This window comes from Bemisia tabaci, chromosome 8, assembly GCF_918797505.1.
Source record: "Bemisia tabaci chromosome 8, PGI_BMITA_v3".
In the NCBI taxonomy this organism is placed as follows: Eukaryota; Metazoa; Arthropoda; class Insecta; order Hemiptera; family Aleyrodidae; genus Bemisia; species Bemisia tabaci.
Window position 1 is genome coordinate 13589227 of NC_092800.1, and position 12436 is coordinate 13601662.

General features: G+C 36.2%; 1 protein-coding gene across 15 annotated transcripts in view; it reads right to left on the bottom strand.

Moving 5' to 3' along the window:
* The window catches only part of LOC109033903 (plasma membrane calcium-transporting ATPase 3), a 469278-nt gene that overhangs the window by 44251 nt on the left and 412591 nt on the right, over positions 1 to 12436 (bottom strand). For 13 of the 15 annotated variants that reach the window (XR_011900360.1, XR_011900361.1, XM_072303337.1 and 10 more), the window contains 7 exons: positions 10528 to 10751; positions 9297 to 9567; positions 6217 to 6255; positions 3560 to 3733; positions 2817 to 3019; positions 1527 to 1633; positions 1179 to 1314 (listed from right to left, as the gene is read on the bottom strand). Coding sequence is in view for 13 of the 15 variants with exons in the window: in XM_072303337.1 (XP_072159438.1) it covers positions 1179 to 1314; positions 1527 to 1633; positions 2817 to 3019; positions 3560 to 3733; positions 6217 to 6255; positions 9297 to 9567; positions 10528 to 10751 (1154 nt within the window). In the remaining 2 variants the exon portion in view is untranslated. The remainder of the gene's footprint in view (positions 1 to 1178; positions 1315 to 1526; positions 1634 to 2816; positions 3020 to 3559; positions 3734 to 6216; positions 6256 to 9296; positions 9568 to 10527; positions 10752 to 12436) is intronic. The other 2 variants (XM_072303338.1, XM_072303340.1) reach the window with 1 other exon arrangement.

A 12436-nucleotide genomic window follows, 5' to 3' on the forward strand; every position in this document is an offset into this window, starting at 1 on the left:
ATCAGTCTCGAGCGCGGGTGACCATACCGCTCTCCGGACACCTTCTTTTGTTCAGCGACCATTGAGCCGGCAACCATGTCCATTGTTGAGGGGTAGGAACAATGGGCACCCTTCATCCCTCCTTAATGAGCCCTAGTGCCCGAACAGAAATTTTTTTCTTGCTGAAAAATTAATCTTTTGGTGTGAAAATTTAGTTCCAGCGTGAAATCATGATAAAAACGCACTAAAATTTTGTCCAATTATCTTACTTTTGAGCTGACATACAGTATTTCACGGCGGATCGCGGTCACACGCAAATGCCGTACATCAGCTCATAATTAAGATAATTTGACAAAATTTTAGTGGGTTTTTATCATAATTTCATGTTGGAACTAAATTTTCACACCAAAAGATAATTTTTCAGCGAGAAAAATATTTCAGTCCGGGTACTAGGGCTCATTAAGGAGGGATGAAGGGTGCCCATTGTTCCTACCCTCACAATGGACAGGTTGCCGGCCTATGGTCGCTAAACAAAAGAAGCTGTCCAGCAAGCGGTCCGGTCACCCGCGTTTGAGACTGATTTGTTGCCATTTACGGATTTTAATGCCGAATAAAAAGTCTCAGATTTCGTGAAACGGATTAAGATATGTTCTACGCAGCTTAGCTAGCCAAATTTGGCAATATAATGTATTAAGTAGTGTAATAAGCACACAATTTAACCCCCTTTGTAAAATCCTACCCAGGATTTAAATTAAGTACCCATTCTATTCTATTCTACAATGTGTAAGCTTGATTTTATGAATGTTCAGAAAGCAAACAGGGTTTCTTTGAATGCAATTCAAAGGTAAAATAGTTTTTGTGACTCTATTTCATTATTATGATCATTTTGCTTTTTTATGTTTAATATATTCCGTATCTTCAGGCAAATGAATCCCTATCGTACAGTTTACACTGAATTAATTCCCTTGTTTTTGGGCGCAGTGATTTTTCTCCGGGCCTTTTAAATAAAATATTATTCTATGAAACATCACACTCCTTAAAGGAAGATAAAATATTACATTTATTGCAATCCATTGGCTAACGATTGAGGTTTGTAATATTAGAGACAATGAGGTAACCGGTATTGCCAAAATTGTGCCTACCTCATATATATCAAGCATCCATACTTACCTTAAAATATTACAGGAATCTTTTCTTACCATTATTTTGGAAGTATAGGCAGAATTTATTGAGATGGCTTGCACTATCAGATTACCAACTGCGGCCGGAATAGAGGAAAATTTTGGAATTGTTTTACTTAAAACTTCACAGATATAAGATTGAACAACCGTCATTCTATAACAAAGAGAAAGTTGAAGAGAATATTCAGAAAATGAGGCAAAATATAAAAAATGAATATCAGTCAATATGTATACACATAGATATGAGAAAAATCAGAAAGAAAAAATTGCTTATGCTAACACTTTGGATGTTGCAAAATGCATACAAAATGTTGATCATCTTGCATGAGGAATTAAAAGCAAAAATATAATGAGAGTAATCCTTACCTGTTGGTGGTAAGTGTTCCAGTTTTGTCGGAACAAATGGCAGTAGCGTTTCCCATTGTTTCACAGGCATCTAAATGTCTTACAAGATTGTTGTCCTTCATCATTTTCTGTTCCAGGGCAGAGAAATAAAAAGAGGAGGGTGAGTTACGAACAGATTAAAATCAAAATTAAATTAAAACGAGTTTTAAACCTGGGATAGAATACTAGGCAGAATAAACATTACCTTACCACTAGGCCTTATTTCCGCATTAACACTTCATTCAAACCTTGTAGGACATGCTCCACATCGTCATTTCCAAAACCAACTCATGAGTAAGACAACAACATTAATTGCTAACATTAGAACTATAAAAAGAGGGGTATCGATAGGAACCGTTCTTAGACCCACTCTAGCTCAATTTTCTCAACTTTGCAGTTTTGGCTCATGGAAGGTCTATAATTTACAGAATGCATCTTGATTTGATCATTTACAGTCTCTTGGCGGGTCTAATGCTGCCCTGAACATGGGTCTGAAGGGCAATTCTGGCAGAAAATGGAGGTGTTACGGGTCGGTGATTAAATGCCGAAAAATCCACATTTTAATCCAAATAATTTTTTCAAAATATTGACCCTCAATGAGCAAAAAAAATGTAGAGTTTAGGAACGTCAGTAAGGGTTGGAGAAAACAGCCCTTAACGATACCTCTCCTTCATAAAAAAAGAGCAATTTTATCATAAAGCACCCAAAAATCAGTTTGATTTGTGATTTGATTCTGCCTAATTGTAGTTTTTAAACAAGACAGATTCTAGAATTAACATCCGCAGAAAATGTTGAATTATTAATATGTTCGAAACTGACACTTCAGCTTCTTCCATCTTGTTTTGAATGCGATTTTAGAGAGGAGCCATGTTTTGGGAGAACTTAACTTTTAACCCTGTTTAGTGTCTATTGGGCTTAATAAATTACTAGCGCATAAATGAATGTTTTCGAGAAGAGGCTAAAGGAACTAATAAAGTCGAACATTGGTTGAAAGCTCACAACTTTGAGAGTATTCAATGAGTGGCAATGAAAAATTCTAGGGGCCTGTGCATAGTCATTTACTTGTTGTATGGAGGGCAGCTATAACAATTATCTCTATGACACTGCGACCAAACTGTAAGAATTACCGTCGCTAAGAATTCCAGATTAATAAGGTAGTTAACTGGATAAAATAAACTGATTAAACCCAATCTCTCCAAAATCAGCTTGGGAGAAGAAAACTGCTAAATAAATTCTAAAAAAATGCAGCTTAGATCTAAGATTAAAATTTACCTTGACGGAGTAAGCTAATGAAAGAGTGACGGCTAGAGGTAAACCTTCAGGCACAGCAACGACAAGGACTGTCACACCAATGATTAAATGCCGTACAAATTCATTTGCATAGATATTTTTCCAAGGCTTCTGTTCGATGACAAACGTTCTTACACAGAACTGAATGACTAAAATAACAACAGTGAACACAGCTATCGTTGAACCTGAAACAAAAATGAGAGCCCTTGGTTACTAGCGACTGTGTACAGATGGCTACAGAAAAAGAGTGCATTAAAACAAAAGTATCCGACTCTGAAAGATAGATTTCATAAATTCTTTTTCTTCCTTTAAAACCACTTATTTCGATCTTAGAACTTGAAACTGTCATGGTTCCAGTGCGGCTTAACCTTTTCGAGCATTGCTATGACGAAAAGATTGATGAAAGTCATGTATTCTATGTAATAATACTAATTAATTGATTTTCAATTTTCTTCAAATAAGGCCCATTTCAATGTTTGTGGTCAAAGTCAATAGGCATTCCACTAGAAACTGCGACTATCTTCAAACTTCTTTGCCGTCATAACTAGGATATGATATGATATGATGTTTGTGGGCGCTTTTATCCGGAGATGTTATTGAATGCTCTTCTAGGGTCTGGTAAAAATCATTTAATTTTAAATTTTTTGAATTGTGGCTTGAGGTCGTTGGTTTTATGAATCGTCTCGATTAAGAATTGAGTGACAGAAAAAAAAAATTGCGCTTACCTGCATAACCAATTTGAATAGCTAGTTTGGTAAGTTTAGCTTGAAGAACGGATTTTTCTTTCTTCGTAGTTTCTTCTCCGCCGCCTCCACCACCGGAAGAAGGCTGGGTGTGATTTTCGGCAGCAGCGGGGATTGTAGCACCAATACGACTATTGCTGGTAATACCTTCATCATCTGGACAAAAAAGAGATGACCCATTTATAACTAGCTCTCGACAAAAGTGGCCGAGAGATGGATAGAAAAATCACTCTTGTGATGAAGAGAAAAAACTCACTAAAGCATTTCCATGGCTTGAGATGAAAATTTTAAATCCATGGCAACATTTCAAAATCTTTGATCATGCTTTATGCTTCATCTTTGTACCTACTTTAAGTAAATTAACCAAAAGTTTAAAAAAAAAAAAGAAAAAAAAAAACCCTACAAATTAATTTCCTTCTGAAACAATGTAACACAAATTTGCAACATCAAAATCTGAGTTATACATTTCTTGACTTTTGCCATTGATATTCATTATTAGTCAAATTAATGGTTGGTCTCAGAAACTGACCAACTCAGTTCGCAATGTTTATGTTACATACGTATGAAGCATTCAGGATCAGGTCTAATCCAGAATTTGAACACCCTTTGAGTGATTCTAAAATTGGTGCCTACTTTGAGTACAGAGCCTCCACAATTTATTCACACTGACATAAGAAAAACTTTAAACATGACAACCTTGTTTTTAGGTGACCGTAAAACACAGCGTATGATGTCATCCACCATGGTTGTACAAACCATGGTTTCCTCCACCTTGAATTCATCATTGTGGTACACACATTTGCACAGACTGTTTCACTTAAAGTATGGATTAAAACAAAGTCGGAGGAAACCATGGTATGCATTTATGACATTATACACCGTTTTGTTCCAAGGGAGATATCTCCGTTAATATTTGATGTGGAAAATTGGAATTAGGACAGATCTTATCTTGTCCACCTATGATCTGAAATCACCAAGATAAGATTCTATGACCAGCTCAACTGGTCCATTGCTGGTATTTTCTTGTGCAAGGCGAACTGATGAACTGATTAGAAGTCTGTTCAGTGCCAAAACAATCAATATTAGATCATGAACGAAGAGTGCAATCATCTAAAGGATTATGCGAGGGGATTTCTATCCATGCTTCTACAGAGAGTTCCTCTTTGTGTTTTGTACAAAGTCTATACATAAAATCGAACATACTAAAAGGATACTTTGTCACATTTGATGGTCCATGTGGGTGCGAGCAACAGGTGGTTTTTGAACTTGAGGATATACAGTTATTGACTAAATGTGATGAGTAATTCTTGTCGCAGCAGATTTTTTCAAAAGGAGACAGAACAACAAGTTTCCATTTAAATTTGAAATAAAATCATTGAACATGTGAGGAAAGATCATACGAACTTTGGTTAATGACGATAATTGGCTCTATCAATTTGCCTGGCAGTTTTTATCCCCCTTGTTAGGATTTTTCCATTTTGAGAATAAATTCTTATCTGAGATGATTGTTTTGACATTTTGACAAGCAATTTTATTTTTCAAGCCTTACGATAATGTAAGTACAACAAAGAGATAAGAGAATAAAATCCAAACAAAAACTAGTAGAAGAATAATGAAAAATTCAAAAAATAGAACTTGAGGATAAGATATAAAAGGAAAGCCTTGATAAAAAAAAGAGATCAAAAGAGCACAGATACATAACTGATTAAGTTAAAAAAATTAACGAATAAAAATGAGGAAGAGAGGAAAAATATAAATTAATAAAAACTAGATAATGAAATGAAATGAAGGAATTGAAATGCCCAAACAAATGAAGCAGATAGTTAAACGTTGACGATCTTTGAACTTCCTACTGCCGACACAAAAATTGGAAGCTCAAAAAAGTGAGTTAGTAGCAGTAAAACAAATTGACTCCTCAGTTAAAAAACGGAAATCACAGCAAATCAAGGAGCCATTCCCAAGTCAACTCATCAGAGGCGGATCCAGCCATTTGGCAACACTATAGTGCTTCCATTGAAACCTATGCTAAATAATCGATTTTGTCAGAGCACCTGGCCCCTCCAAGAATCGATAAAATTCCGTAAGTTTAAATGGAGAAAGGGCAAAGTTGCCAATTTACTGGATCCGCCGATACAACTCATAAACAAATAATGTTTAGTTAGTTCAAAAATCACATGAATTCAAATTTAGTTACAGCTATATTCCTTGTCTGAAATTGATATTCTTCACATTAAACAAAACTGTTATTTTTTTTTTCTCTCTGTAACTTCAAACATCCCTCAGGGGATAATCCCACGCTTGCCGTCCCTAAATTCCCATCCACCTCAATCCCTAATCTAGCCAGCTAGCCAGCCCCAGGTGACCGTCATTCGAGACCATCAAACCCAAAACCTCCCTATCGTAGAGCAAGCGCTACAATCACTACACCACAGGAAGCCGACAGTTTCCCATTTTAAAGTTGAGTATTAACATTTCTGACGCTTACAGTGTGTCGAAAGTAAAATTTTGCACTGTTCATTTTCAGACGTTGGCTATCAGTTGAAGAAATGATCAAGTAACCGAGAGAAAAAGAGAAAGCAACAAAAAAGAGTGTTAGACGGATAGAAGAGAGATTACGTAACGTTGAAATTGATAATCACCTGCTAGGCTCTTCTTCTTCTTGCCCTGTTTTTTGGCTTCTGGACATTGAGAGGAGCATGCAACAGGGAAATGTATTAGTCAACACATAAAAGTACCACACTTTGATGAAACCACTACGCCTTTTTGGGAGACTGGGTGAAAGTCGTTTGAAAACCGCAGAGATAATTTGAGACAGCGTAGGATATCAATGGCTAAACGAACAATACTGCCATCTAACGCAAAAACGCTGTAAATCCATTCCAGATTTTAAAATCCTTCAGACAAAATGCTGCATTACAAGGAAACCTGGCCACCTCCATGCTCCATATTCTCAATTCATCTTCCTAATGGTGTAACAAAGTCATTATGGAAGTACAAAGGATGGATATTCGCAGCCTTTCTTGCTGTGGAGCATTTTGTCTGAGAAAAATGTGCCGAAACTGAAATGGAGGGACGGCTTTTCTGCATTGGACGGTAGAATACTGCTTAACTGACAATTTTGGCAAAAGGGAGTTAGCAAGTTTGTTGCATTCTTTAGTATAAAATACACTGATGATTTTAATTGTTTTTCAATTCTGTAGGGGAGCGCTCCAATGACGCTGTAATATATGAAAAAATTGCAAAACTAACCTTAAAATTGCGAAAATGGCGAAGTTTTCTCTTCGTTCAACAAAATCGTCAGGTTGCAGCTAGACGGTATTGTTTGTTAGCTAGTGGTATCTATTCATCACTCATGGATGTGATTAAAAAATTACTATAAGTTATTCTTAGTGGATTTTGTCGTCTGAGAAACTTAAGTCAACTGACGACTTGTTTTGACTTGATTTCGGAAATTACGCAACCACAAGGAAATAATGTAAAATTCTTAACACAAGAATATAATACCAAATGGGTTAAGGAGATATCTCAAGGGTTTTCAAACATTTTTCCCCTGAACATTCAAGACATTAAAACAACGTTGAGGGGGTGCATAATTATCATTGCGGAAACAAGCTATCATCATAGTTTTGAGGAGCGTTAGTTATTAATGATGCTAATGAAATTGACTACAAGTTTCTGCAAACCGTATTCCAAACTCTTCATTATCTATAAACGGTTCATTCAGAACCAGACAGCTCTCAATTTTTTTGGGGAAGCTCTTTTATCAGATTTCACACATAAGTCCCATTGAATTTTGTGTTAATTATTAATCCTATCTACGATGATAGCTTATCTGTATCTATTAGTTTCGATTTTATGAAGAATATCTTTTTTAGGTTGACATTAAAATGTAAGATACAAAAAGTGTTGAAGACAATGGAGACACATTTTTTAGAACATAAATCTGGAAAGGAAAGAAAAAAAAAAAGAACATTTTCTCCGTTTTTCAGTGGGTAGGGTGTCAAATGATTCAAATGGATGATCCTGTTATCAGAACTTTTAAAAAAAATTATTTTGATTTCCAATTTAATTGTACATGCCCTTTTTCCCAGCACTTCTTGTTCCTTTTCAGACTGATTCATCTTGGATCATCGGACACCATAATTTATGAAATGACCGATAAATTTTCTGTTTAATGCTTGTGAAAAAATAAAATTAACTTTCTTCAGTTATTTGTTGTAGCATATACATCATTTATACAATCCACTCTGAAGTTTTCCTCCCATTGTCTTTGGTACGAAGAGAGGGAAATGGAAGGAGGCAGGGGCTATAGAATACTGTTCCTCATTGGTACAAATATAGATCCGTCAAAACGCTGATGGATGAAAAGACCTTCCATTGAGGTTATAATAATTAAGGCATTTCAATGACATGGACTATCACCCGTTAAGCCTATGTTATTGAAAAATAGTAAAGTCAGTGACATAATCAGGGATTTTCTGAAGGGAGGAGATATAGACCTCCCCAATTTTCCTCTTGACTATGTTCTGAGGTTTAAGTAAAATTTAACACTTCTTCTCTCTGACAATTTCCGAATTCAAGGTTTGCTGCTGGAAAGATGGATATATCCTCATAATCCTCATAATAATAAAAAAAATCTTCCTTGATTGAAAGCTTGGATGAAACTTCAAATAAATTTCAAAAATTATCAAAAATTTAAAAATAGTCTCAGTTCTGGCAAAAATACAAAAATCTTATGGATAGATGCATGTGTTTCACTTTTCAAGAGTTGCAAAAAATGTGCAGCAAGTTCAAATCGGCGAGCTTTATTTTAAGATTTCTGTAAGTAGGCCAAGGTTAGAGGAAATTCACTTCGGTGACAAAAAAAATAATGACCTCAGTCAGTGCAGGATTCAAGCAAGATGTCATAGTTCACTATGAATCAAATACAGGGGTCCATGCTGTACAATCACGTTCAAAGTCAGTTGCCAAATTGAGTGGTTAATTAAACCACTTGAAACTAACCTCAAAATTAAGTTAGAGTAATCGAGAGTACGTAAAAACCGATTTGAATGGACCAATAGACAAGGTACGAATTGAACCATTTTGATATATGTTTCCTTTACAAAATTTCACCTAAAACACGATTTGCTCAACTAAAATAACTTATATTGACTTCAAACTGAGATAATGGCATTTTCATTCAGCACTGGTTACAAGAAATTTGGATTTCCCACTCACAACAAAAACATGAGTATACCTGAATTAAACCCACATTGTAACTGATTGGGTAGGCTTCTCAACCGAGAGCAATGTTCCATCCCCACCCTGTGTTCTTACTTACAGTAATTTTTGATGAGCAAATCGTGTTTTCTGTCAAATTTTAATGAGAAATCAAAAATCATATTTCTAAACTTGGCACCTTTTCTTTTGGTCCATGATTAACAATTAAAAAGAATTGAGCACAGTTCGATTATTTGGTGACACTTGCAACTGACCTTTTTTAGATGAAGTGAAACCTACTATATTTCCCATATTTTGATTTAAGCTGGGATTTCTTTGACCACACAATCTGGCAGCAATGTTTGAAAACTATGATCAACTCTAATTTCCGATCGAGAGTGACAGAGGTATTATCATGCTGCTCGGGGGGTGAACACAGTCTCTATAGGTCCAGGGGTAAACAAATGATACCTACTCAATTCGATAGCGTTATATTTGACACGGCGAGAGCTCTTACCTTTCCGTTTCTGCTTGATTTCTTGCTCTTGTTGATCGGCAGCAGCACCAAGGAGCGTGAAGATGATACCCGCTTGTGAGTTGACACCGACGGCAGTCACGAGCATTTTCCCACTCCCTTCCATCACATGCGTCCCGGACAGCACCATTGGGTCAAACGACTCCCCTTTCTTCACATGATCTGACTCTCCGGTCAGCGAAGATTCGTCTACTTTGAGGTCATTGCTTTGAATCAATACTCCGTCAGCAGGAAGCAAGTCACCATACTTGATCTGAAAGAATTAAAAATAATTCATAACTCCAGAGTGGGTGATTTTATTGAAATTTCAAATAATGAGTGTTTTTTCTGAGGAGGTCTGTTCCACACAAAAGATTTCAAGGGTAAAGTTTCGGGAAATTCTTATTGAGGACATCAGAGAAGTCTAAGATCCACTTCTTGAAGCAAAACGTGAATGGTCTGTACTGCATTATTTCAAATTATCCGTGATCATACGGAGTTTTTCCTTTTTCCTCTTTGTTTTTCTCAGAGAGTATAGAAGGTTAGAGGCCCGACTCAATGATAGAAAACTGAAACAGAAGTTGAAGAAGTTGCGTACGTTGACACGAGAGCGCGCTAGTACCTTCAGCTTGCTCATTGGTCAGTGATGACTCCAACTACTGCAAATCTATTGTTAACGAGTTGCAGATGCTAACGCACTCTCGCGTCGACGTACGCAACTTCTTGCTTTTACGGCAAACTTGTGTTTCAGGTTTTCCCTATCCAGTCGGGCCTTTAACCTTCCATACTCTCTGGTTTTTCTTCATTTGCAAGGGGAGACATGGCAAACCTATCCTAATTGAAGGAGCAGCCCTGCGAGCTGTTCTAAACCTTGTTATTTCAATCGTATTTCAGCATTAGCTTTCCCCAAGCACTTTTTCCGAATAGTTTAGAGGTCTCACTTTTTACTTTTAAATGCTTAGAACAATTGAAATCCGTGTGAAAAATATTGATAACAGCTTGCTAGATGTTCGTTTGCTGACCACCCAAATTGTGAAATACAGAAAATGATTAAGACTGTTGTGACATGCTCAACATAATTTTAAGGCGATTTTACTACTGTATAGTGTAAGCTGGCAATGTTGTAATGAAGTCTTAAACTTGAACTGCTATCCTGAATATTGGACGAAAGTGTATCTTAAATATGTGGGAAAGTCAGTCGGTAAAGCCTGAATGGAAGGGTGGAGTTTCTTACCTGACAGATATCACCAACAACTATATCACCAACAGAAATTTGTTTTAATTCACCCTGCCGTATTACAGCAAACTTGTGTTCGCCTTCTATCCTGTTTTGAAGGCCACGGAACTGGCGTTCTTTCGTATAATCATTGAATGCTGTGACTATAACAACTACTATTACAGATATTAGAATGGCTAAGCCTTCAATCCAACCATGCTTGGCTTCATCTTCATCAATGACTAGAAACAAAACAAATAAACAAACATCAAATTAGAATCCCGCAAACTTCTATTTTTCTAATCAGTGACCTGGAATTAGAATCAGAAGACTTGCCACCTTAGAACTGCACATACTACTATTAATATCTTAAATGATCTAGTCGAAATAGTTCATCTGCATTTTGCTTCCTCCACATACACATGGAAGTTCCATCGATAGGGTTTGCTTCAGTGTTCCTTAGCGGATTCTCTGTCAATTCATGATGCAAGGATGAAAAAAAAATTCTGCTACTTAATAGTTGATGGTTAAATTATTTCTGATACACTTCTAATTCACTAACTAATCTTTGCTTCTCAATTGTAGACACAAGACTAGTCTTTAAACTTAAATTACTTTACATATAACTTTACTCCTTGCTATGCACACCCACCAACTGAAGAAAGACCCTCCTCACATTACATCTAGCAGCATACATTCTGATTGCAAGAAGCAAGAAGCCTTTTGGTGATTTTATCAACACCTGAGTTGATGAAAGGGATACCGGCTAAAACTTTGTCTTTCCGTCTCACTATCTTCAAGTTTAATTCCAGCAACAATAAATGAAATGGAAACTTTATATCATAAGCACAGCTACAGATTAAGAACTAGGTTCTATGTAAGCTCATGTAATCCATGTCACAATGTCAACGCTATTAAGATTGGGCAGTGAGTACCATAGATATTTTGACGAAATACACTTGCAATCTGAAGGTAGCAGTAACTAACTCTACCTCAGAAACACAAACCCATTGAGAATAAACAGAGTAGACAATTAGACACATGTAGGATTTCAGGTAATCTGCTAAATTAACAAAAGGAAACACATTCTGTAGGTACCACCATCAAAAAACAACTAACAAGGACCGATCTCATTCGTATTGGAAGGAGAGGTACACTTTTGTGCATTCATGGCTAACTTCGTCATGCACAATCCTATTTATTAAAATAATTCAGAAATTATTTACATTGATTAAGTGAATTATTCAATCGCACAGAATTGGCTTCCCCTAAACCCCCCGAAAGTATACCAACTTTGATTCAGTATTCAATTTTTTCTCATGCAAACATCTAGTGACAAAATTAGAGAAAGTTTACGGCTGATTGTCACATAATATTACATCATATATTGAATTTTTCACATGATTTCTTCTAGAGCAGCTCAGGGGAAATGCAGGACAAGATATTTTGTAGACATTTTTTCATCTTCAGAGCGGTGTAACTAAATAAATTGATAAGAGGAAATCCAAAACTTTTCTCAACTTTTTCTTCATCGATAGGGCAATTGGTTTAAGTCTGTCAAGACATTAATTAGTGTAAACTATCATCGACACCGCAAACTGAGAATCTTTTTGGCTAGTTTCACAAACAAAATAAAGGTTTCCTTGTTCAAGAATGTTAACGCACGACATGAAACTGAAACACGAAACAAGTTGTGGTGCTTAATTCATTGCAACAGAGAGAACACTTTACTGAATTGCCCTCTTTTTGTCAAAATAAAAAAATACATCGATGAAAACACTGATCGATATGGTAGGTAGAAGTATGAGGAAGATCTTTAAGATAGGAGGTACAACTAGAAATTGAAATATGTACCACAAGAACTTCAAAGGGAACAAATTACTAGAGTAACCATGCAGACAGCCTGATCTCAATATAGAATAGATTG